Below are 20,876 nucleotides of genomic sequence, written 5' to 3'. Positions count from 1 at the left end.
GGATGGGTGAGGTGTGGTGTCCATGCTGTGGCTGAAGACCTGGCACCACCTTCCCCCTGGGAGGCTCCTGACCTACCTCCACTTTCCCTTCAGCATGAGAGTGCTGGCTGGTGCTGCCCCTGTCCTGAGAACCCTGCCACAAAGCCCACTCCTTTCTCTTTTCTGCCTTAGCCTCCCTGCCTCATTTGCTTTCTGCTGTGTCCTTAGGTACTTTGGAGCCCCAGGACCATGGATACTTTCAATAGGAACCAGATAGGCCCTGGACGTAAGACCCAGGCCATAGTACAGGTGAGTGGGGTTGGGTCCTATGTGGGGGGCAAGAGGGCTACACCAGGGTTCCATTAGCTAGTGAGGATGGGCTCTTCTACCCACCAGCTCAAGGATGGGAGCAGCAGTTCTGTTCCTCTCTACCCTTCCCCAGCTCCCAAGCCTATTAACGGCTCAGTCTTTATTTGAATCAGGTTAATTGGTTCAACCAGAAAATACCCTTTGAAAGTTAGGAAGCGGCTTATAGATTGACCCCAAACTGCATCACTCTCCTTGATCCATACTCCCCCACCCTCCTTTGTAATTTAGTTTGGCAGGGGCAAGTGGTGGTCAGAGGGATTCCAAGGTCAAGTCTATAGTGAACTCAATTGACCCTTCTCTATGGAACCCCCTTCTCTTTATCTAGCACTCCTGCCCCCTTACCTGCTTGCTCTCTCCTCATCTCTGTCTTAATAGACAAAAGAGACAATTAAGCCAAGACTTGAGATAAATCCAGGGGGACCAGTTAGTGGCCTAGATTCAGATCTAATTATGGTTTAGTGGAATGCTGCTATGTGCCAGAGTTTGTGCTAAGCCTTTCGACAACTTCAGAGCCCTCTTCAGGACTGGAGAGGATGGTGGTGTAGCTGGGACTAGGGTGATAAAGTGCTGGCCTAGAGTTTCTAACAATGCTTATCTCCTACTCCCACTACCTGCAGAAAGGACCATTGGACCTGATCGAGACAGGCAAAGGACTGAAAGTGCAGACGGACAAACCCCATTTGGTGAGCCTAGGCAGTGGGCGACTCAGCACAGCCATCACCCTCCTGCCGCTGGAGGAAGGTGAGTTTGGAGAGAAGACAGGGCACCCACCCCACCTGCCACCTCTCCATCCCCGTAAGCATCCCTGCCCTGGAGTCTAGGCTCCTACACATGCTGGGGCCCTTCTTCTGTCTGCTGGTGATGTTTTCCTCCTCTAAATGGGAGGCTGTGCCACTCCACCCCACAGTTTGTTTCCCTGGTCTCTGCCTCCCAGACAACCTACCCTCTTTGGTAGATAATCTGGCTCCATGACTGGGGATTAAAGATCAGTTTAGAATCAAGGAGGATTGTGTTAAGAGAAATAGGAGAACACATTGCTCTTGGCAACCAGTGTGGCCCAGGAGACAGGGGATCCCACTCCAGGACAGTGCCTGGTGTGGAAGAAAGTACCAGCAGAAAATGGAAGGTTAGGAGAGGGGCCAGGCCTCCCAAGATAAGACCCTGCCATAGCCCCCACCTCATCTTTCAGCTTCTGCCCTCCCTCTCACTGCTGGCCATACTTGTTGCCTGGGTGATACTACATTCCCCACATTCCCCAAATACCAGTCACTGGGGCTCTGCAGGGAGAGAGGTTGTATGTGCTGAAGCCGGTAAGAAAGGCTGTGTCTGAGGAGAGAGGGAGTGAGGGAGGGAGAGATTGCTGGTGGCAAAGGGAGTGAGAGGAAGAGAGAGAAAGGGAGGGAAATTTAGAAGGCCCATAGAAAAGAGATTCCCTTCCTCTGGGCTTTCCCATCTCGGGGCCAGAAATTTCTCTGCTTGAGAGGAGATTCCACCACTTACTGCCTGGGACCAGTCACAGAGGCCCATTAAGCGTGTCCAGTGGTGACCAGTGATTTCCCTGGTATTGGAGGTAGAAATACACTTCCCCGTAGCCCTCTTTGCCCTGTCCTGCCTCCTCAGCCTGGTGAGCCCTTCTGACTCAGTTTGCCTCTGTCTCCAGGGAGGACTGTGATTGGCTCTGCAGCCAGGGACATCTCACTGCAGGGCCCTGGCCTTGCTCCAGAGCACTGCTATATCGAGAACCTGCGGGGCACCCTCACCCTATATCCTTGTGGCAATGCCTGCACTATTGATGGGCTCCCTGTCCGGCAGCCCACCCGGCTTACTCAGGGTAAGGTTTGATACCCCCAAACAGGGGAGCCTCAATTTAGAAGATTGTGCATATCGGATGCAGGGGAAGCCTGTTGGAGTGGTTGCCATGGTAACTGTCCCAGTGGGCTTATTAGGGGTAGGGGTGCCCAGGTACACTTGAATATCCCTAAATAACATCCCCAAACCCTCTGCTATCCAGACCTAGCTTCAACCTGCCTTCCTTTTCTGTCACCCCAACCCTACCTCCCTATACCATGGGAAGGAAAGAGATCTAATTCCTGATATCACAAGGCTTGGAGGGGGGGGGTGCACGGTGATGTGATAATTGTTAGGGGGAGAGCAATTGGAGCAGTGAGAGTGGAACAGAGGTATTGTTCTATGGTGCCAAAAGGGGGTTATTTTAAAAGGTAAGGGAGAGGATGACACCCCTGATGAGGATGGGGCAAGAGCAAAATTTGAGGACATGCCCACTGTTGTCACAATACTAGTGACAGTAGCTTATGGGTCATGAATGTGGTTACCACCCTGTTCCCAAAGCCATAGACTATTCTCTTGTGTTAGGTAGTTCAAAACTTGTTCCCTAACTATAGTTAACAGGTAGGTAGGGGATTGGCCCCGGTGGTACTTGATAGACTTGGTGTGTTCAGTCTAGAAACAGTATTCTGGGTATCAATTCATACAGGGAATTGTCAGATTAGGGGAATGAAGGAAGCAGACTTGGGTGAAGGGTCGAGGTGGGATTAATGTGGGAATAGGGGCTTTGGGTTGAGCCTGGATTTGAGCAAGAGGGCTGATGACTCTGATGATCTGGCATTGCTTTCTGAGCACTCTTACTGGCTGGAAGCCCGTTCACATAGAAATCCCACCCTTTCCCCACCATACCCTTCTTCCTCTGTTCACACTCCCTGGGGCCTTTAAATGTGATTCCTTCCCAGCTGACCCAGAGACCAGTCCTTGTCCCACTTCTATCTTCCTGCCCTCTGTGGGGCACAACTGACTTCAAGGAGGCAGGTTGGACAGCAGCAGCAGGAAGGCCCTTGCCTTCCCCACACCTTCTAGGTCTCTCACTCTGGATGAAAGGAGGAATATCCATAAATTGGGGCTTTGGCTGTGCTGCCATCTGGTTCATGATGGTCTGCTTTAGTTGCAAAATGCATCTTCCCCCAAGAACTGGGTATTTGGAGGTGGACATTAGAATAGCAAGGAGAGGTAGGGACAAAGTTCAAAGAAGGCTGGTATAAAACTGGCATTGTGGGGGCATCTCACATTCTCTAATTTCGTGATGGGGAGAGAGAATCACCATTAGCATCATCCCAAAGTTGATTTCTATGAGGCAGAGGTCAGACATACCTCCTCTCTTCAACCTTTTCACCAATTCGGACACCAGTCGTCCCTCCCACAGCACTCTTTACTTTTCTTCTAGGTTGAATAATTTGTTGTAGTGACCACACCAAACTCACATTCAATATTCGTAATTATGGGGATCAGAAACAACTCAGGATACAACTCTGGGCAGGATCATTCTTCTGTTAGGACAGCTTCTCAATTGTCCACCCAAACAGGCCTCTCCCTGGCCCTTGGCCTCTTGGTCCCTTGGCTCTTCAGTCACTCAGGCCCCTTGGGCTGGCCAACCTCTGGCCTGCTTAAAGAAGTGTTACAAAGGTTTGTAGCTCCACTGATAAGTGCCCAGAGGCACGTTATTCTGTTAGTAAGTCTCAGCCTGAAGGTGTTCAGCTCTCTTGCTCCATGGCTTGGCAAGCCTAGCTCCTCAACAAGTGCCTGGGGGCACCCTGCTCTACCAGGAAGCCTCCTTCCCAAAGGTGGTCTGCTCTATTGCTCTGTGGGTCAGCATACCCACTGTAATTACCTTGTCCTGTGGGCCAGGAAGCCCATTGTGCCGTCTTGTACCAATCTTCTGGTTCTGCTGCTGTTGTTTCTCCATTGCTGCTTCTCACTGTCTTCATGTCATTTCCCTCGTTACAGCTCTGGCTCTCTCTCTGTCTCCTGGGTCTAGGAAGTTCTCAGTACAAGGATCCCAGGTCCAAAAGATGTGCCCTGTTCCCATCTCTTCTTATGGGTGGTATTGAGGTTCCCCTTGTCTGCCTCTGGGATGGCAAACAAGCCTAGCAGGAGGGCAAAACTGACCATGACCATTCCCCTGGTTAGGTTTCCATACACCTCATTTGCATGGTCCTACCACACACCTTATTTGCATTATTAGCAAGCTGTCCATTCTTCTTGGTTGGCCACAAGCATCTCATTTGCGTAGTCCTACCCATTCATTTGATGGGCGTTACAAGACCATGGTGCAAAAAGCCTTATAAAAGCGATCTGTTGCACCACAGTTGGAGAAAGAGCCAATCCCTTACCCCCCATCCTCACCCCAGATCACATCCTATTCTTGAACTTTCTTGCCATTAGTTTTGTTAACAGGATGGGGAAAATGATGCACTCTATGCCACTCTGTGCAGTCTTCCCAGTGTATCATTTAGCTCCCTGTGGAGAGTGGGGACCCGGAGCCAAGATGGAATTCTTAGGCATTTCCTGTGGCCCCAGTGACTCTTCCCAGCCAGAAGCCCACCCTGCCAAGTATGCATGCTCCCACTCTCTTCTGACTCTAAACCCCCTTCCCTTTTTCTCTCTACCACCCCATAGCCTTCTTGTCTGGGCTCGCCTGTCTTAGAAGCTTGGCAGCCTGGGGAGGGGTAGGCAGAGGCACAAAGGAGCGGGTGTTCTTCTCCCCAGCCCTCCCCCTCCCCTGGGCTCCAGAAGCTGAGGGTTTCCTTGTCTCATCTCTGGAGCAAGGCACCAAGCCCAGCCCTGCCTGGCCCCACTCCGGACATTCTTGGGAGTGCGTTTCCCTGGAAACTGGGTGGCTCAGGGTACATGTGCTATCTCTGTGTGTCTGCGTAACTGGAGTATGTTTATGTATTTCCAGATGTGTTTGTGACTCTGGGCTTGTGTATCTCTGTGTTTGTGTATCCCTTGTGTTTATAGATCAGCATGTTCATTTGAGGGGCAGAGGTGAACTCAGGACTGTGGGTACCAAAATGTCTGTGTGTGAAATCCTATGTATATATGAGAATTCATGAGCCACAAATCTATCTGTGGGCATATGTATAAGATGAGTATTTTCCCTGTCCTGTTCCCCTAACCCAACCTTGTAGAGGGGACCCTCCTCTTTGAAAACAGATGACTACCCTGGGGATAACAAGGAGCCCACTCTGTCTGGGCCAGGACCTGGATGCATCATTCTGGGCATCGTGCCCAGCCATAGGCAACTTGGAGAGGCCCAATTCATGGCCAGCAGAGATGGCAGTGACAGGCTCTTCTAGCAGGAATGTGCTTAGGTGGGGCAAAGGGGGGAGGCAAGCAAAAAGGGAGGCAGGAAGATCTTAATTCCAACCCCCCCACCAGTAGGTACCTTGGTATGTCCTGTGTCCCACACTGCCCTTTTCTCTGCAGAGCAAGGGGTGGAGCTGGGAATAGGACCAAGAAAATGAGGAGGAATCTCAATCTGGGTCTAGGCTGCCCCGCCCGCCCGGGACCACAGTGGCCAAACCACATGAAAGATCCGGGAAGGACTAAGCAGGGGAGGACCCAGAAAGTCACACAGTGCAGGGCCCAGGCTGTCTAGACAGTCGGTCCCCATCCACTCCTACTATTCGCTGGCTGCCTGGTCACCATGTCTCCTTTGCTCCCGAAGCCCTTCATTGGTGGGTAGGGGCCAGTGGGAAAGATCCCGGAAGTGGTTGTGTGGCCAGGATTCCTGCCTTATCCAACCTTTCCCTCTGGGATCTTGGACATGGACACTCTGCGTCTTCTACCCAATTGTCAGTGATTCTTTCTGTAAATTGAGAGTGAAGTGTCCAACCTTCCTGTTAAAAGGCTGGTAAAGATCTTGACTAATAAAGCTCAAAGGAAGAAACCCTCAGCTTCCTACTTCCTTGTGCCTGCCTCCTGTTCAGTTTCTCACTGGCAGCCGTCCTCTGCATCTGTCTGGGTCTATCCAGCTGGCTGTCACGGTTTCCATACAGATGAATCACTCTTCCTGAGTTTTTTTTTTTTTTTTTTTAAAAAGCTCCCTTTTATTTTGCATTTGACCCTATATGGTTCTCCCGTTTTCATTCAGAAGGAGAGCAGGGCATGTGTGCTCAGTGTGAGTGTGTAGTATGGCAGTGTAGGTAGGTGGGGTAGGGAGATGTTCAGCAATCATGGAAAATTGCCTCATGATTCCACTGTGAAGGTTGACTTCTTTCATAGTCTCTCCAGGGGCTGAGTGAAAGAATGTCTGTGAGTGTGTAACTAAGAGAGGACTTGGTGCCTGTGGGGATCTGTGTGAGAGAGTAAATGCATGAAAGACAGTGAGTATGTGTAACAGTGAGTGTTTGTGTCACTCAGAGTGTGCACATCTCACATGGTGTCTTTGTGTATCTGAGAGAATATGTGTGGGGCTATATGAGTTGCTGAGATATAAATGTGTCAGAGAATTGTGACGTGTTCATGAAGTTCTTCTGGCCTAGCCTCTGGAACAAGAGCAATTCTCTGGGGTTCTAATTGGGTGGTAGGTACTGTCTTGGCTGAGAACTTCAGCTTGATGCTGGGGACTCCAGAGGCAGGCTACAGTGTTTCCCAGATGGGTAGGGTGTCTTATTGGGGGATGAGGAGGGGCTGCTTCTTGGGACTGGCACAACTGGAGGGTATGGCTGGGAGGAGGCATGATCAGTTTCTGGTAGACTGGCTTGGTCCATCCTGTGTTGTGGAATGAGCTGGGGGCAGTGGAGGCCAGAGAAGGCATTTAGGATGGGAACAAGAGCTGGGCTCCATGCTTCTTGCATTGTGCTGAGCACTGCCTTGGCCTGAACTCAAGAGGGAAGGGCTTGACCTTGCCAACAGTGGCAGACTAAGGCCCAAAGCTGGACTTAATTATCTAGCTGGCTCCCTGGAAGTTCCAGCTCCTGTCTGTACTCTGATATATGGAGCCACAGAATGTTGGAGCTGGACCTCTGATGTCATTGAGTCCAGCCTCATCATTCAGTAGATAAAGAATACAAGGCCAGAGCGTGTGATTGGCCCAAGGTCACATAGCAGTCAGGTGTAGGGCTGACCCCCAAACGAAGCCCCGGAGTCCACTGACTTCATACCAGAGGGGACTGGAAGACCCCAGTCTTCACCTCACTGCTGCCTCCTGGCTCTTCATCCTCTGGCCTCTGTGTTTACATCTAACTTGCCCTCATCCTGGTGTGCAGTGGTTAAATTGTTAGGCTGCCAACCAAAAGGTCGGAGGTTCGAACCCACCAGCTGCTGCGTGGGAGAAAGATGTGATAGTCCGCTTCGGTAAAAATTTACAGCCTTGGAAAACATAAGGGGGCAGTTCTACTTTGTCCTATAGGGCCGCTATGAATTGCGATCAACTCCAGGGCAGTGGGTTTGGTTTTTCCCTCTTCAACGCTGGTGAGCCTTTCCTTGGTGGCTCCACTTATACCCTAGCCCCGGGCGCGGAATCCCGGCGCTGGCTCCCTCGCTCCATTCCCCGCCCAGCCCCGCCCCGCCCTCTCCATCCAGCTCCTCTGTCTTCTCCTCCATCACTTCCTTTTCCCCACCTCCTCTCCTTTGTCCCTCCCTCCCTGGCTCCCTTCCCCCGCCGGTGGTGGCCGGCCCGCCCCTCCTCGGGCATTGGCGGCAGCTCGGAGCCTCGGTGCTCGCTTGGAGCCGCGAGCCAGCGGCAGGGGAGGTCGGCCCGCCCCCTCAAAGGCTGGGCCGGCCGGGAACCTGGAGGGCCGAGCTAGCGGAGGCGCGCGGCCCGGAGGTCCCGTCTGGGTGGTGAGTCCTCAGCTCCGGCTAGCCCCAGCCCCCAGCAGCGGGGTGGGGAGAAGCGCGGGCAGAGAGCAGCAGCCTGTGGGGGTGGGAGCCACCAGGGAAAGGATACCTCGGCTACTCTTTGGAGGCTTGAGGATGCGAAGCCCCGGACATTTCCGACTTTGAGGTCTGGGCTTGGGGGTACTCTCAGCGGTGCACCCCTCATCTTCCCCAGCCCTAGGCAGGTTCCTTTAACAGACTGTCTCCCGGTAGGGTGAACGGTCCTGGTTAGAAGGAGGGAACCTGGGTATGGGCAAGGGGGTCTCCGACCCAAGGGCCACGGCTCTTCCTTTCATCTTCCCCTCACCCAGCCTCCCTTTGGCCATTCTATTTGTGTGGCCAGCAGGGCAGTGACTGACGCTTTGTGTGAGCATGTAGCTCTGGGAGTATGGTTAGTGTGTCTGAATCCGTGTGTCTTTCTCTGAGTGTGTGTAAGGTGTGTGTGTTTTCTCCTGAGTCTCTCAGAGATAGGATCCACCCTCTTCTTTACCCCCCTTTTCCTTCCAGATGTGTAGTTCCACCTGCAGCCCTCTGGGGATCGAGTGCACAGACCAAGGCCTTTGGCTGACGGGAAAGGGTTCTTGGGTTCCTGAGTGGGCTGGCTTTTGGGAGTATGAGGTAGGAGTAGACAAGAGAGGTTTCTTCCCAGAAACAGGTTGGCCATGCCTCTGGGGGCAGTAGGGGACAGAGTTGGGGTAATGCCTGGGGCCCTGAGTGCAAATAGAAAGTTAATTTGGGCAGGAGCTGGGTGGCTTTCAGTCCTGCTGCCCTCCTGCCTGCTCTATTAATATGGCTGGAGCATGGTGCTGCCTGGCATCACCTATTTATAGCCCAGAGGCAGCATGGCCACACCCCCTGTGCTGGAGAGCATGAGGGACAGAGGAGGGGGCAGGGAACTCAGTAGAGTAGGGTAGAGGGTCCCTAGATGCCAGCAGCCTCCTTGGGTGGGCCTGGAGCTGAGAGGTTGGAATCCACCCAGACTCCCCACCTCCTTCTGCGCTTAGACTGCCTAGTCAGGCTCCTGACCTCCACCACCCTCTCCCCTTATCAACCTAAGGTTGAGCAGGTCTGTCTGGACCCTATGAACTCACTATTAATTAGCTTATTAAATGACCGGAAAGGAGGGGGAGGGCTTTTTCTAAAACACCTGTGGTTGTAATTAGGTGGACGGTGTGGTTGGCTATTACTATTTTTTGATTATGATTACCCTGGGGTCTTCTAATTGGTGGCTTGGCAAGGAAGGCTCCCCCCTCCCCCAACTTTCCATCCAAACCAAACCAAACCTACTGTCTTTGTTTCTGACTTACAGCGACTCTATAGGATAGGGTAGAACTGCTTCTTAGAGTTTCCAAAGCTGTAAATCTTTACAGAAGCAAACTGTATTATCTTTTTCCTGAGGAGTGGTAGGTTCAAACCACACCAGACCTTTTGGTTAGCACCTGAGTACTTAACCATTGAAGCACCAAGGCTTTTAACCACCCATCAGCCTTTGGAATTGTTGATGCCCGCCTACCTGGGAAGGTCTGGGGTTGCAGAGGTAGTGGGTAGCTTTGTCCACTATGGCTGTCTGCTACAGACGGGGTTCTCAGTCTGCTACCTGCCTCATGACTCAGTGATGCCCAGGGTCCCAGCAACAGGCTCCTGAGCTTGTTAGTAGGGGCCAGCCAAGTTACCCACGTGGCCTGGGATGCCCCTTACCCTTGTGGCCTGCCTGAGCTGAACTGTCTCAGAGTCCAGGAATGTAGACTTCCTTGCCAGTCTCAACTCAGACTGGCATGAAGCTTGGGGTGCCAAGTGGCACCAGATAGGGTAGACAGGAGGCTGGGGCCCAAGGGCCCAGGATGTGGACAACTTGGAACAGCAGGTAGGTGGTAGAGAACATCAGGGCTCTGGCTCCTCCCAGCATAGCATCTTTTGGAGGAGCCCTCTAGCACCTGGTGTGGCGGAGAGTTCTGCCAGCCAGGCTTAGGCGCCTGTGGGCACACCTGCTGCTGGTGCCCCTGGCTGCGTTTTCTGGCTCCTACATCTCTACCCCCCAATGCACTTCCATATCCTGGGCAGGATTAGGCTTGTGTCTACTGCCTGGGAATGTGCTTGGCTAAGGCTTGCAGCCTAGGTTTGGCTAAATTCCAGGGGAGGCCAGGGAGCAAAAAAATATCAGGCCAGGTTGCTTTGTCAGAAAGCAAGAGGGTGGCAGTCCCCAGACTTTCGGAGAGGGTGACAGAGCTTTCCTTGGGCCACACAAAGATAAGGAGCCACAAATGTTACCCTATCCCCTGTCTTGGAGCCCCTTTTGTGATCTTGGGAATTGTTGTCTCTCAAATTGTCTCTTCTGTCCATGGGGCAAATAGAGGGGTCACATACCCGAGGGGTCATGGATACAGGTTGGATGGGGGATATGCGTGTCCATGTTCTGTGAAGAACCTTCTCTATTTATAGGCACATTCATGTGCAATGTCTTATTAACCTGCAAGATCAGTAGTATTGTTCCCATTTTTCTGATGAGAGAACTGGACTCAGAGAGGTGAAACGACTTCACCCAAAGATCTCATAGCCATTAAGAAGAAGAGGAGTTAGGACTAGGACTTAGATCTTGTGCCTCTCAAACCAGTGCTTTTTCCACTCTGCTGTGTGCTGTGAAGTTCTGGAGGGCTCTGTCTCAAGCACAGATGGGGTTAGGTGCCCTGGAGCATATTTGTAAACTGTGTGGCTAGTGTGCTGTAGGTGGGACACCTGTAGTGAGTGCTGTGGGGTGAGGATTACTCAGCCCTGGCCTGCCCTGCCCAACTTTTGCTTTCTCTGCAGGCTGTATGTTGTGCCTGGGTCAGTCCACTTTCCTCCGCTTTAACCACCCGGCTGAAGCCAAGTGGATGAAGAGCATGATTCCGGCAGGGGGCCGGGCCCCTGGGCCAGCCTACACCTCTAGCCCTGGTAGGTGTGCTGCTAGGACAGGTGGTTGGGTCAGTGGTGCCCTTTGCTCTCCTTGCCACTCTAGTCATACCTTGAGTGTCAGCGCAGGACAATATCCATGGTCTGGGCTCATTGCCACCTGCCAAGAGGCACTGGTGAAGAGTGCCAGGCAGTTGGGCTACTGGGAGAGATCTAAAGCAGTGCTGCTTGGCTGGAATTGAGGAGTCATGTGCCCAAGGGATGGGAGGCTCTGCCAGCCTGTGCCCCACTGTCCTGGAAGTTGCCACTCTGTGTCTGGGACCCTGGCCCTCCATGTCCAGGGAACTAGTGCCAGAGAACCAGCAATACCTTGGCCTTACCCTCAAGGGTAGCCTGATGGGCAGATGAAGCATTAGGTTGTACCCCTAGTAAGCATTAGTGGGTTCCACCTGCTGGTGATCATTTCCTTGAGCTCTGCCCCACCCCCAGGCTAGGCCATGCCAGCTGATGACTCAGTGGAGCAGCTGCAGTTTGTGTGTGAATTATTGATCCCCAGAAGAGAGTTGATGATTGTCCCAGGGAACCAACACAATCCCCCTCAGCCCAGCTGCCTATGGGTGGAGTACAGACCAGGAGACTGCCAGTGGGCCTCCCACCCCAGACTTTGTGCTGGCATTTTGATGGCTGTGAGGTGACAGCTGCCAACATAGTGCTGGGGCAGGTGGGTATATGTCAAGGGGGGTGGCATCAGTAGCATAAACAGACTGGGGACATGGGGAAGGTTGGTGGTCATCAGGATCACTGGTACCCATGAAAACCCCTAACTGTGATTCCACACAATGCCTATAGTTTTGGACCCAAACTCACTCTTGCAAAGGCTGTCCCCCTTACCCCTCCCAGTCTTTTCCAGCCCTTTGGGGGATCAGAAGCCTGAGTTCTCAGTCTAATTCCTGGTTAATTTTACCCTCTCTTCCACCCCCACCTTGCCCTGTCGCTCCCTTAGTTGTTTGGGGCAGTGATTCCAGGGACTCCTGATTGGTTGATTACACTGGGGCAGGGCCAAGGCCAAGGCAGGCACTTGCTAGCGTGGCTTAGTGGGATAATTGGAGGCACTGAGCTGCACCTAGTTGCTGCTGGCCAGCCTGGCTTCTAGGAACCAGCCATTAGCACCAGACCCCTCCCTTGCTTCTGATTGGACAAAGTGGTACCATATATACCCCTAAAGGCTTTGTTTATCCAGGGCCTCTCTGGCTGCACCCTGGAGGATGTCCCTGGGTGCCCCAGGGAACTTGGCCGGTCCCCATCCCCTTTTCAGGCTGTGCACCTGCCCTTCCTGAAGTAGAGGTACAAGAGATTGGGGAAACCAAGGCAGAGTAGGGACCTAGTGTGGAGTGAGTCAGCAACAAGTAGGCTTTAACAGTGCCTGGCATTGTCTGCCCTGAGGCATCATGACCACCCTCTGCCCTTAGTCATTAAATGTTAGAGCCAGAAAGGCCCTGTCCATCCTCTTGTTTACAGAGGGGAAACTGAGGCACACTGAGGGTAAGTGGCTTGGCTGAGGTTGAACAGCCCGTCAGTGGCAAGCCCTTACAACCCCACTATGCTAGGAGAAGGTGGGGGAGTGGCCTCTCTGCTGTGCATATACAGCTCCCCAAAGTGGACACCAGGGCCTGAGACCTCTTTGCATTTCTCTTCAGCTGAATCTGAAAGCCTGGTGAATGGAAACCACACCCTACAGCCTGCCACCCGAGGACCCTCTGCCTGTGCCAGCCACAGTTCCCTAGTAAGCTCTATTGAGAAAGACCTGCAGGAAATCATGGACTCACTGGTGCTAGAAGAGCCTGGAGCTACTGGCAAGAAGCCTGCTACCACCTCTCCAATGTCACCGATGGCTAATGGTGGGCGCTATCTGCTATCCCCTCCAACCAGCCCTGGTGCCATGTCTGTGGGCTCCAGCTATGACAATACCTCTCCAGCCTTCTCTCCGCTCTCCTCACCAGCCAGCAGTGGGAGCTGTGCCAGCCATTCGCCCAGCGGGCAGGAGCCAGGACCTTCTATGCCCCCGCTGGTTCCTGCCCGCTCCTCCAGCTACCATCTGGCCCTGCAGCCCCCACAGCCCCGCCCAAGCGGTGCCCGCTCCTCTGAAAGCCCCCAGCTGTGCAGGAAAGGCGGACACGAGCGGCCTCCCAGCCCTGGCCTCCGGGGTCTGCTGACAGATAGCCCTGCAGCCACTGTCTTGGCAGAGGCCTGCAGAGCCACTGAGAGCCCCCGGCTGGGTAGGCAGTTGCCTATGGTGGCCATCAGCCTGAGTGAATACTCCACTTCCGGTGCCCGCAGCCAACCCACCACCATTCCTGGCAGCCCCAAGTTCCAGCCTCCAGTCCCTGCTCCCCGCAACAAGATTGGCACACTCCAGGACCGCCCTCCCAGCCCTTTCCGTGAGACACCAGGCACTGAGCGGGTGTTGACAACCAGCCCTTCACGCCAGCTGGTGGGCCGAACATTTTCAGACGGGTCAGGCACCCGCACCCTACAGCCTCCTGAGAGCCCCCACCTGGGTCGGCGGGGCCTGGACAGTATGCGGGAACTCCCTCCCTTGAGCCCATCTCTGTCCCGACGGGCTCTCTCCCCTATGCCCACCCGGACCACCCCGGATCCCAAGCTAACCAGGGAAGTGGCAGAGAGTCCTCGGCCCCGGCGCTGGGCAGCCCACGGGGTATCACCAGAGGACTTCTCCCTGACGCTGGGTGGGCGGGGTCGTAGGACACGGAGCCCCTCGCCCACACTGGGGGAGTCCCTGGCTCCCCGCAAGGGTAGCTTCAGTGGCAGGCTGAGCCCAGCCTACAGTCTGGGCTCACTGACTGGGGCTTCACCCCGCCAGAGTCCCCGTGCCCAGAGAAAGCTCTCCAGTGGGGACTTACGGGTGCCCGTCACCCGGGAGCGGAAAAACAGCATCACGGAGATCAGTGACAATGAGGACGACCTCCTGGAGTACCATCGGCGGCAGCGCCAGGAGCGGCTTCGGGAGCAGGAGATGGAGAGGCTGGTGAGTGGATGCAGGAGGCTGCTTGCTGTCCAGGGCAGGATCTCTGCGAGGGCCTGGGCAGGCCAGCTGATAGAGTGGGAGGGGGCCTGGGACAGGGCCTAGCCTTTTCGGGCTTACCCCCTCTAGGGTCCACCTTAATGATGGGTGCCTTCAGGTTCTGGTGCCCTGAAGAACTTTCTTTTAAATCTCTAAGACGTTATTTTATTTTACTTTATTTTTTCTTTTTTTAACTTTTATTGTGATTTGGGTTAAAATCTGCAGAGCAAATGTTTTTCCTTACAGCAGTTTATATGCATTTTGTTTCATGACATTGACTGCAGTTCCCCACAATGTAACAGTTCTCTTCTCAGTTCCTCCCTGTAGTTAACTCCCGGGAGCTCTGGTAGTGTAGTGCCTAAGGCACTTGACTGCTAACCAGAAGGCTGGCAGTTCAAACCCACCAGCCACTCCTCGGAAGGATGATGGGGCAATCTACTTCTGTAGTCATACTGCCTCGGAAACCCAAGGAGGGGTCACTATGATTCAGGTCCTACTCGACGGCACATAACAACAATAACAACCGTGTCCTTTCCTATGCAACCCCCCGTGCCCCCCTCCACCAGCTATCCCCCTGTGCAAATATTGCCCTTCTGTTCTCTCACGATTGATTGTTCTAAAGAGTATATCTACCTGGTGTAAATGTTCACCCTATATGTCTGTCTGTTGTTTAACTGGAAGCCATGGGAGTGAGTTCAGTTCCAGGCCTGAAGGGTAACTAAGGGTAACACAGTCTTGGGGTTTCACCAGGCTCTATCAGACCAGTAAGCCTGGTCTTTTTTATGATTTTGAGTTTTGTTGCACATTATTCTCCCACTCTATCCTGGATCTTCTGCACTGATCCCTTTCCGAGTGGTTGACAGTGATAGCCAGGCACCATCTAATTCTTCTGGTCTCATGATCATGTAGGCTGAGGTTTGCGTGGTCCACTAGTCCCTTGGACTAATTGTTTCCATACATCTTTAGTTGCCTTCATGCTTGTTTGGTCGGATGAGGAGAGACGAATTGTTACATTTAGATGGCCACTTGCAAACTTTTAAGACCCCAGTTGCTACTCACCAAAGTAGGATGTAGAACAGTGTTTATGTGTAGTATGTTATGCCAGTTGAGCTTGATGTCCCCCCATGACCATGGTCCTGAGCCCACAACTCCCTTCTCTAAAGCTTTATTTTAAATGAGTGCTAATTTTGCATTTATTTTCTAACACAGCATGTGCCTAATATATATATTAAGTTGCACATTGTCTACCTGAGTACAGTGAAATTCTAGGAAAACACTGCACATTTATGGCAAGGCCTTAAATTTCTCAGTTTGAGGAGCAGATCTTCGTGATGAGAAGGCTGAGGCCCAGAGAGGGGATGGGTTTGTTCCGTGAGGTCTTGAATCCACGTCTCTTCCCTTTCTGACCCTACCTTGTTCTTTAGAAGAGCTCCTGATCCTTCTTTCTTGCTTCTCTTTGACTTCTACATATGGGTGATCCCGGCTCACCCTGGCCCAGCAGGACCATCTGGGAGTGGGAGAGGCAGGAAAAAGGCAAGCATGGGTGGGCAGCCCCAGCCTGACTCCAGTCTGTGTGATTGTATGCATCCATGTGCATGTGTGTGAGTGCATACAGGGCTGGGTGTGGCTCTGGGCAGCTGTCTGGAGATGGCATTTGAGCTGGGTGGGGGCCGGAATTCGCCAGATAGTGCAGGGAGCTCAGGGGTCTCTGGGTGATATTACACATGGAACCCACGTACAGGGGGAAATGGGTTCAGTCCCTCCCATGCCTTCTCTACCTTGAGAGCAGATAGGGTTTTTTTTGGGGGGGGGGGATAGGAACCCTGGGATTGGATTGAGGAAGAGAACCAGAGCTGAGGAGATTGGTGAGGGGATAATGTACAGCTTTGGGTGAGGGTGTGGGGCAGTGTGTTTTTGTGTTGGGTGAGGGAGAGATGAGACAGGATTCCTCATCTTTTCCTTTGCTGCATCTTCTCCTTATTCTTTGTGCATTGGCCTAGAAGAGAATGCTTGGCCCACCTTGGGGTCAGATCCCAGAGAAGGACAAGGAGCCTGGCATAGGCAGAGTGGTGGCCCAGATATCACCACCTCCATCCAGCCTCTCTATATGTACCCCCCCCAAATCACTACACACAAGCAAACACCTCACCACCAGCCCTGACCTGCCCCATCTGCCACTTTAAGTCTTGGAGGCTGCCCGCCAAGCTTTCCCTCCTCACCCAGGCTGCTTATCTGGGTCCTGGGGCAGGGGCGGGGATACTAACCCAACCTCCTGGGTGCTGCACCTTGGTTCCTGGTTTTTATCATGGAGCTGCGCGAGCAGGAGGAGGGAAACTGGGTAAGTGTCTGGGGGTCATAGCCAAACTGTAGATGGTGAGAGACACCTGGGTAGGTCAAGGGGCCCTGAAGAGGGCTTGTGGGGGCTGGGGAATGTCTTCCAGGCTGGGGTGTTAAGAATAAGGTGGGGGATGCAGGGCAAGAATATGATTGTACCATCTCTCTTTTACTTCCTTGGCCGTTGAGGGGGTGTTATATTTGAGTTGGAGGGCTGTGTGTGTTTGGGGGGGAATCAAGTGGCAGGGCCATGAAGTACTCACACCTGGGCCTGTGTGTTCAAGGCCTGGCAGCCACCCATCCTACCCATAAGGAGCTGAGGGCCACCTGAGAGTGACTTGGAGCTGAGAGGGGCCCAAGAAGGACTGTGTCAGGAGTCTGCCTCACTTACCACCATGTGTGTCTATGGCTGGGTGTGTCTGTGCCTCTGAGCATACCTTTATGTGGCTTGTGGTCGCTTTTCACTGCCTGTCTGTGTTGTAGACCATGTTTATCTGTGTGTGTACATCAGTGTCCATTTGTATGTGTCAGGGCTCGTGTCTACCCGTGCTTGCCTGGTAATGCAGGGCCAGCATGGATATATGTCAGGTAGTCAGTGAGAGTGTCTCTGTGTGCCTTATCTGTAGGTCTGTGTGTATCTGTGTATGCCTGAGTATCTGTGTGTGATAGTGATCCTAAGTCTGTGTACTAGTCTGTGTGTGTCTCCATGTATCTATATGCCCATGAGGGAACCTCTCCTGGCGTACGATGAGAAGGGAAAGGAAACAGGAAGATGGGAGGGGCTGGCCACGTGGGCAGGTGACCCAGCAGCCTGGCTGATTCTGCCCACATCGGGTGCCTGCCTTCTCTCTGCCTCTCCTAGACCTTGGGGTTGGGGTTCTCCTGACTTGATGCTGAGCCCTTAGGGTCCAAGTTCACCCTCTTGCCAGGAAACCATGTCTGGGGCTAGCTCCACCAGACCCTGTCCTTCTCTGCTTCATGACCTGCTCTGTCTATCCTGCCCAGGAACGACAACGTCTGGAGACCATCCTGAACCTATGTGCTGAGTACAGTCGGGCCGATGGGACCCCAGAGGCTGGGGAGCTGCCCAGCATTGGGGAGGCCACTGCAGCACTGGCGCTGACTGGCTGGAGGCCCTCAAGGGGCCTTGCAGGGGCCACGGGGGCTTCTGCAAGGAGCAGTGAGGAGCCTGGAGGTACCACCCAACGCCTGTGGGAGAATGTGGAACGCTCAGATGAGGAAAATCTCAAGGAGGAGTGCAGCAGCACCGAGAGTACCCAGCAGGAGGTGTGATGGGATAGGCAGGGTGAGGGGGCAGGTTGGACAGAGGTCAGCCTGCTAGGAGGCAGAGGGGGCTTGCATAGTAGTTGCCAAGACCCGGGGAAGGGGAAGTAATTGGAAAATGAAGTTTGGGAAGAGACTAGAGTCCAGGGTTGTAGAAATGGGGAGGCACGGAAGAGAGGAGAGGTGTTAGTGAGTTTCCCAAGCTATAAATATGCTTTATGACCTGCCCTTCCTTGGGGCCCCACCCAGGCCTGGCATTCAATGGTAAATGTTTATTCCCTCGAGTTGAGCCCTATTGCTCCCCATGCAGGAGCATTTGCCTCCTATCTCAGTCCAGCTACCCCTCCAAGTGCTCTTGGGGAATGAGGATACATTCTCTTAGTCTGACCTTGGAAGGCTCCAGCCTTCTCCAGCTGATGACTTCCCTGCCCTCCAGCACGAAGATGCACCCAGCATCAAGCTCCAGGGAGAGGTGCTGGCCCTGGAAGAGGAGCGGGCACGAGTGCTGGGGCGAGTGGAGCAGCTCAAGGTCCGGGTGAAGGAGCTGGAGCAGCAGCTGCAGGAGTCTGCCCGGGAGGTGAGCCCTGAGTGTCCTAGGCACCCCGGAGAGGGGCCTGAGTCCAGCAGCCTTGACATGGACCCTGGCATCTGCCCACAGGCTGAAATGGAGCGAGCGCTATTGCAGGGGGAGAGGGATGCTGAGCGGGCGCTATTGCAGAAAGAACAGAAGGCAGTGGATCAGCTGCAGGAGAAACTGGCAGCATTGGAGATGGGCATCCAGAAGGAGAGGGACAAGGTAACTCTCCCTGGCCTGGCCCAGTGCTGGGTACCTGTAGTCTGGGAGAGAAGGAAAAAATGCCTTTTCTGGGGCCCTGCCCCCCTCACCTCATTCACCTTGAAAACCAGAAGGTCTCTGTGCCTGTCCAGGGCTAGGGGGCCTTGACCTCTGTGAAAGGTACTAGTTTGGAGGGCATTTCCAGGGGCTGGGCTGGTGTCTGGGGCCTTATCTCTTGGGTCTTTGTGCTACCTCTGGGTGCCTGGGTACTAGCCATTCTGGGCCTTTCATGGCCCTTTAGGAAGTGCCAAAGCCCCCTCTTGGGCAGTGGGCACAGTCTGAGGGTACTGGTGCTGGGGAGTGGTTCAGGTTTGAGTCTGACCAGCTGGAGCATGTCTCCCTCCAAGCATGACTCTGGTGCTCAGGACGTGGTCTTTGGGAGATGGCCCTCAGGCCTCTGCTTCCCCTGAGCCTTCAGGATCTGCAGCCTCCCATCCCAGATGGTCCCAGCTCCTGCCCCTGCCCCTTTCAGATTTCGTGCCAGCCTGCAGGGGCCGTTCCATTCCACAGGGGCCATGCCAGCCACACCCAAGATGCCCAACAACGTGCCAAAAGTTCTGAAGTGGAGAAGGGCCATCTATTTCTGGATTTGACAGTATTTTTCCAAGAATTTAATTTTCCTTCTGGATTTTTTGAGAGTGTCTTCCTCCTGCCTTCAATTTTGAGGCTCTTAAAAATTCTTTGACCCATTTTTTGGAGCTTTGGCTCTGGCCCCCAAAACCACACTCCTAAATTCTGTGCCATATTAACTCCACGCTTCCAACCAGGCCTGCACTAACGCCCCTCTAATCACTGTTCCAGGCTCTCCGCATGCCCCTAACTGCTGGTGCCACTCAGGCAGTGCTGAACCATGCCTGCCTTTGCACTAACTCAGGGGCACCTCTGTGCCCCTGGTCTCTCCCTCTAATGCTGCCTCCTTCTCTTCTTGGTGTGGGACCCCAGGAGTTTGATGGGGCAGGTCACAGTTCAACCGTATTGAATGAGGCATTGACAAGAGGAGTACAAAGTTGGGGGAATTGCTTGACTAAGGAACTCCGCTCATTTGGAAAAGTCTGGGTTACTGCTTCCATAGAATGTTGGCAGTGTTCTGCACAGCAGAGAAAGGCAGGCTGTCCCCTAAGTACCCCTACCTTTACTCTAGAGCCAGAGGGGTAAGGATGTCCCATTGTGACATGTCCTGTGGAGGGCTTGGACAAGGGCTTTCTGTCAACACAGTGACTACTCTTCCTAGCTTTCACCTGGGCTTCCTAAATTCAGATATCCTAACCAGGGGGTCAGAATGGGTAGGCCTCCCCTACCTCATGCAGTCCAGGACATGTGAATATTTTAAAGGCTGAGCCCAAAGATGGGGAAGTTCCTGGATACAGGCACTGACCTGATCAGGTCCTCTTCTCCAGGGAGGGAGGGGTATGGTAGAGGGGTGGGTGGGTTTGTGGGGGGTAGGATTCAGTATAGGTGCTTACTCCCCGGGTGAAGCTCAGCATTTCACAAGGAACATGCTTAACCTCATTTTTCCTTGACCTGGGATTGCCTGGAGGCCTGGATTTTGCTTTGTCTCTCACCAGGTTATTGGAGGTTGTGGTGGTGAGGGTGGTGGTGATGGCGGTGGGAATGGGGTGGTGGTGGTGGGGATGGTTCACTCAGCTTCCCTCCCCAGCCCCAGCCTCAGCCTCCAGCCCAGTCCCCACCCTGGCTTGGGAATCAGTGATCAGAGTTTCTCCTCTGCTTGTCCTTCGGAGGGGTGACTCACCAACTCCTCCCCTCATCCCCCTTCCCGCCCTCAGAGGTGTCATCTCACCCCAGACAGAGCTATCCACCTCCTCTCTTTACCCACTCCTGGGGCTCCTGTTACCATGGCAACGGCCGAACTAATTGTAACCCTCATCCCTGCTGAGGTTCAGTCTGCAGTGCCAGCACCCACCCCCACCCACCCTGGGCAGGGAGGAGGGAGGCCAAGGGGCCTGGGCTGGGGTCCCCTTGATGCACTGCTGTTGCTTTAACATCCTTAGCTCCCGATTCACCCCACTCCTGCACTTAACCCTCACCTTCCCTGCCCTTTCCCTCAGGGTTAAATTTTGGTCTCTGGGCAGTGGATGAGGGGGAGTCTGTAGAGGGGAAGTCAGGAGCTAGAGTCCCCCTGTTTGTGATGCAGAGCCAGTTTTGACCTTGACTGGTTTGCAGAGAAAACAAATGGAGGGCTTTTCCCTAGGACCCATCTGAACACTTCTAGTTGAAGGGACTGTAAGAGACCACAATTTCTGCCCTGTACCCACTCTGCCTGTGCATAGCCCCCTGCACCTGAGTCCTGTCCCTATGCCACAGTTCCTTGCCTCTTCACTTACCACCCCTGGATTCTTCACCTCCTTCCTCATTTCCCCCATCTGTGCTTTTCTTTCTCCTCTCTGGTAGTTCTCGTCTTTTATCCCTGCCCTT

At 53.6% G+C, this 20,876-nt stretch overlaps 1 protein-coding gene across 1 annotated transcript in view; it reads left to right on the top strand.

The window, feature by feature from the left end:
- The first annotated feature begins 228 nt into the window (after window positions 1-228).
- The window catches only part of PHLDB1 (pleckstrin homology like domain family B member 1), a 48,291-nt gene continuing 27,643 nt past the window's right edge, over window positions 229-20,876 (top strand). Inside the window, exons 1-8 of the mRNA XM_007936458.2 lie at window positions 229-288; window positions 966-1,089; window positions 2,009-2,179; window positions 10,825-10,950; window positions 12,606-13,954; window positions 17,330-17,611; window positions 18,045-18,185; window positions 18,267-18,404. Coding sequence (XP_007934649.1) covers window positions 229-288; window positions 966-1,089; window positions 2,009-2,179; window positions 10,825-10,950; window positions 12,606-13,954; window positions 17,330-17,611; window positions 18,045-18,185; window positions 18,267-18,404 — 2,391 coding nt within the window. The remainder of the gene's footprint in view (window positions 289-965; window positions 1,090-2,008; window positions 2,180-10,824; window positions 10,951-12,605; window positions 13,955-17,329; window positions 17,612-18,044; window positions 18,186-18,266; window positions 18,405-20,876) is intronic.

Source organism: Orycteropus afer, unplaced genomic scaffold, assembly GCF_000298275.1.
Source record: "Orycteropus afer afer isolate SDZICR_OR568_19922 unplaced genomic scaffold, OryAfe1.0 scaffold00036, whole genome shotgun sequence".
Classification (NCBI taxonomy): domain Eukaryota; kingdom Metazoa; phylum Chordata; class Mammalia; order Tubulidentata; family Orycteropodidae; genus Orycteropus; species Orycteropus afer.
Note: the sequence above shows the minus strand (reverse complement) of the source record. Positions and strands in the feature narration are given on the sequence as shown.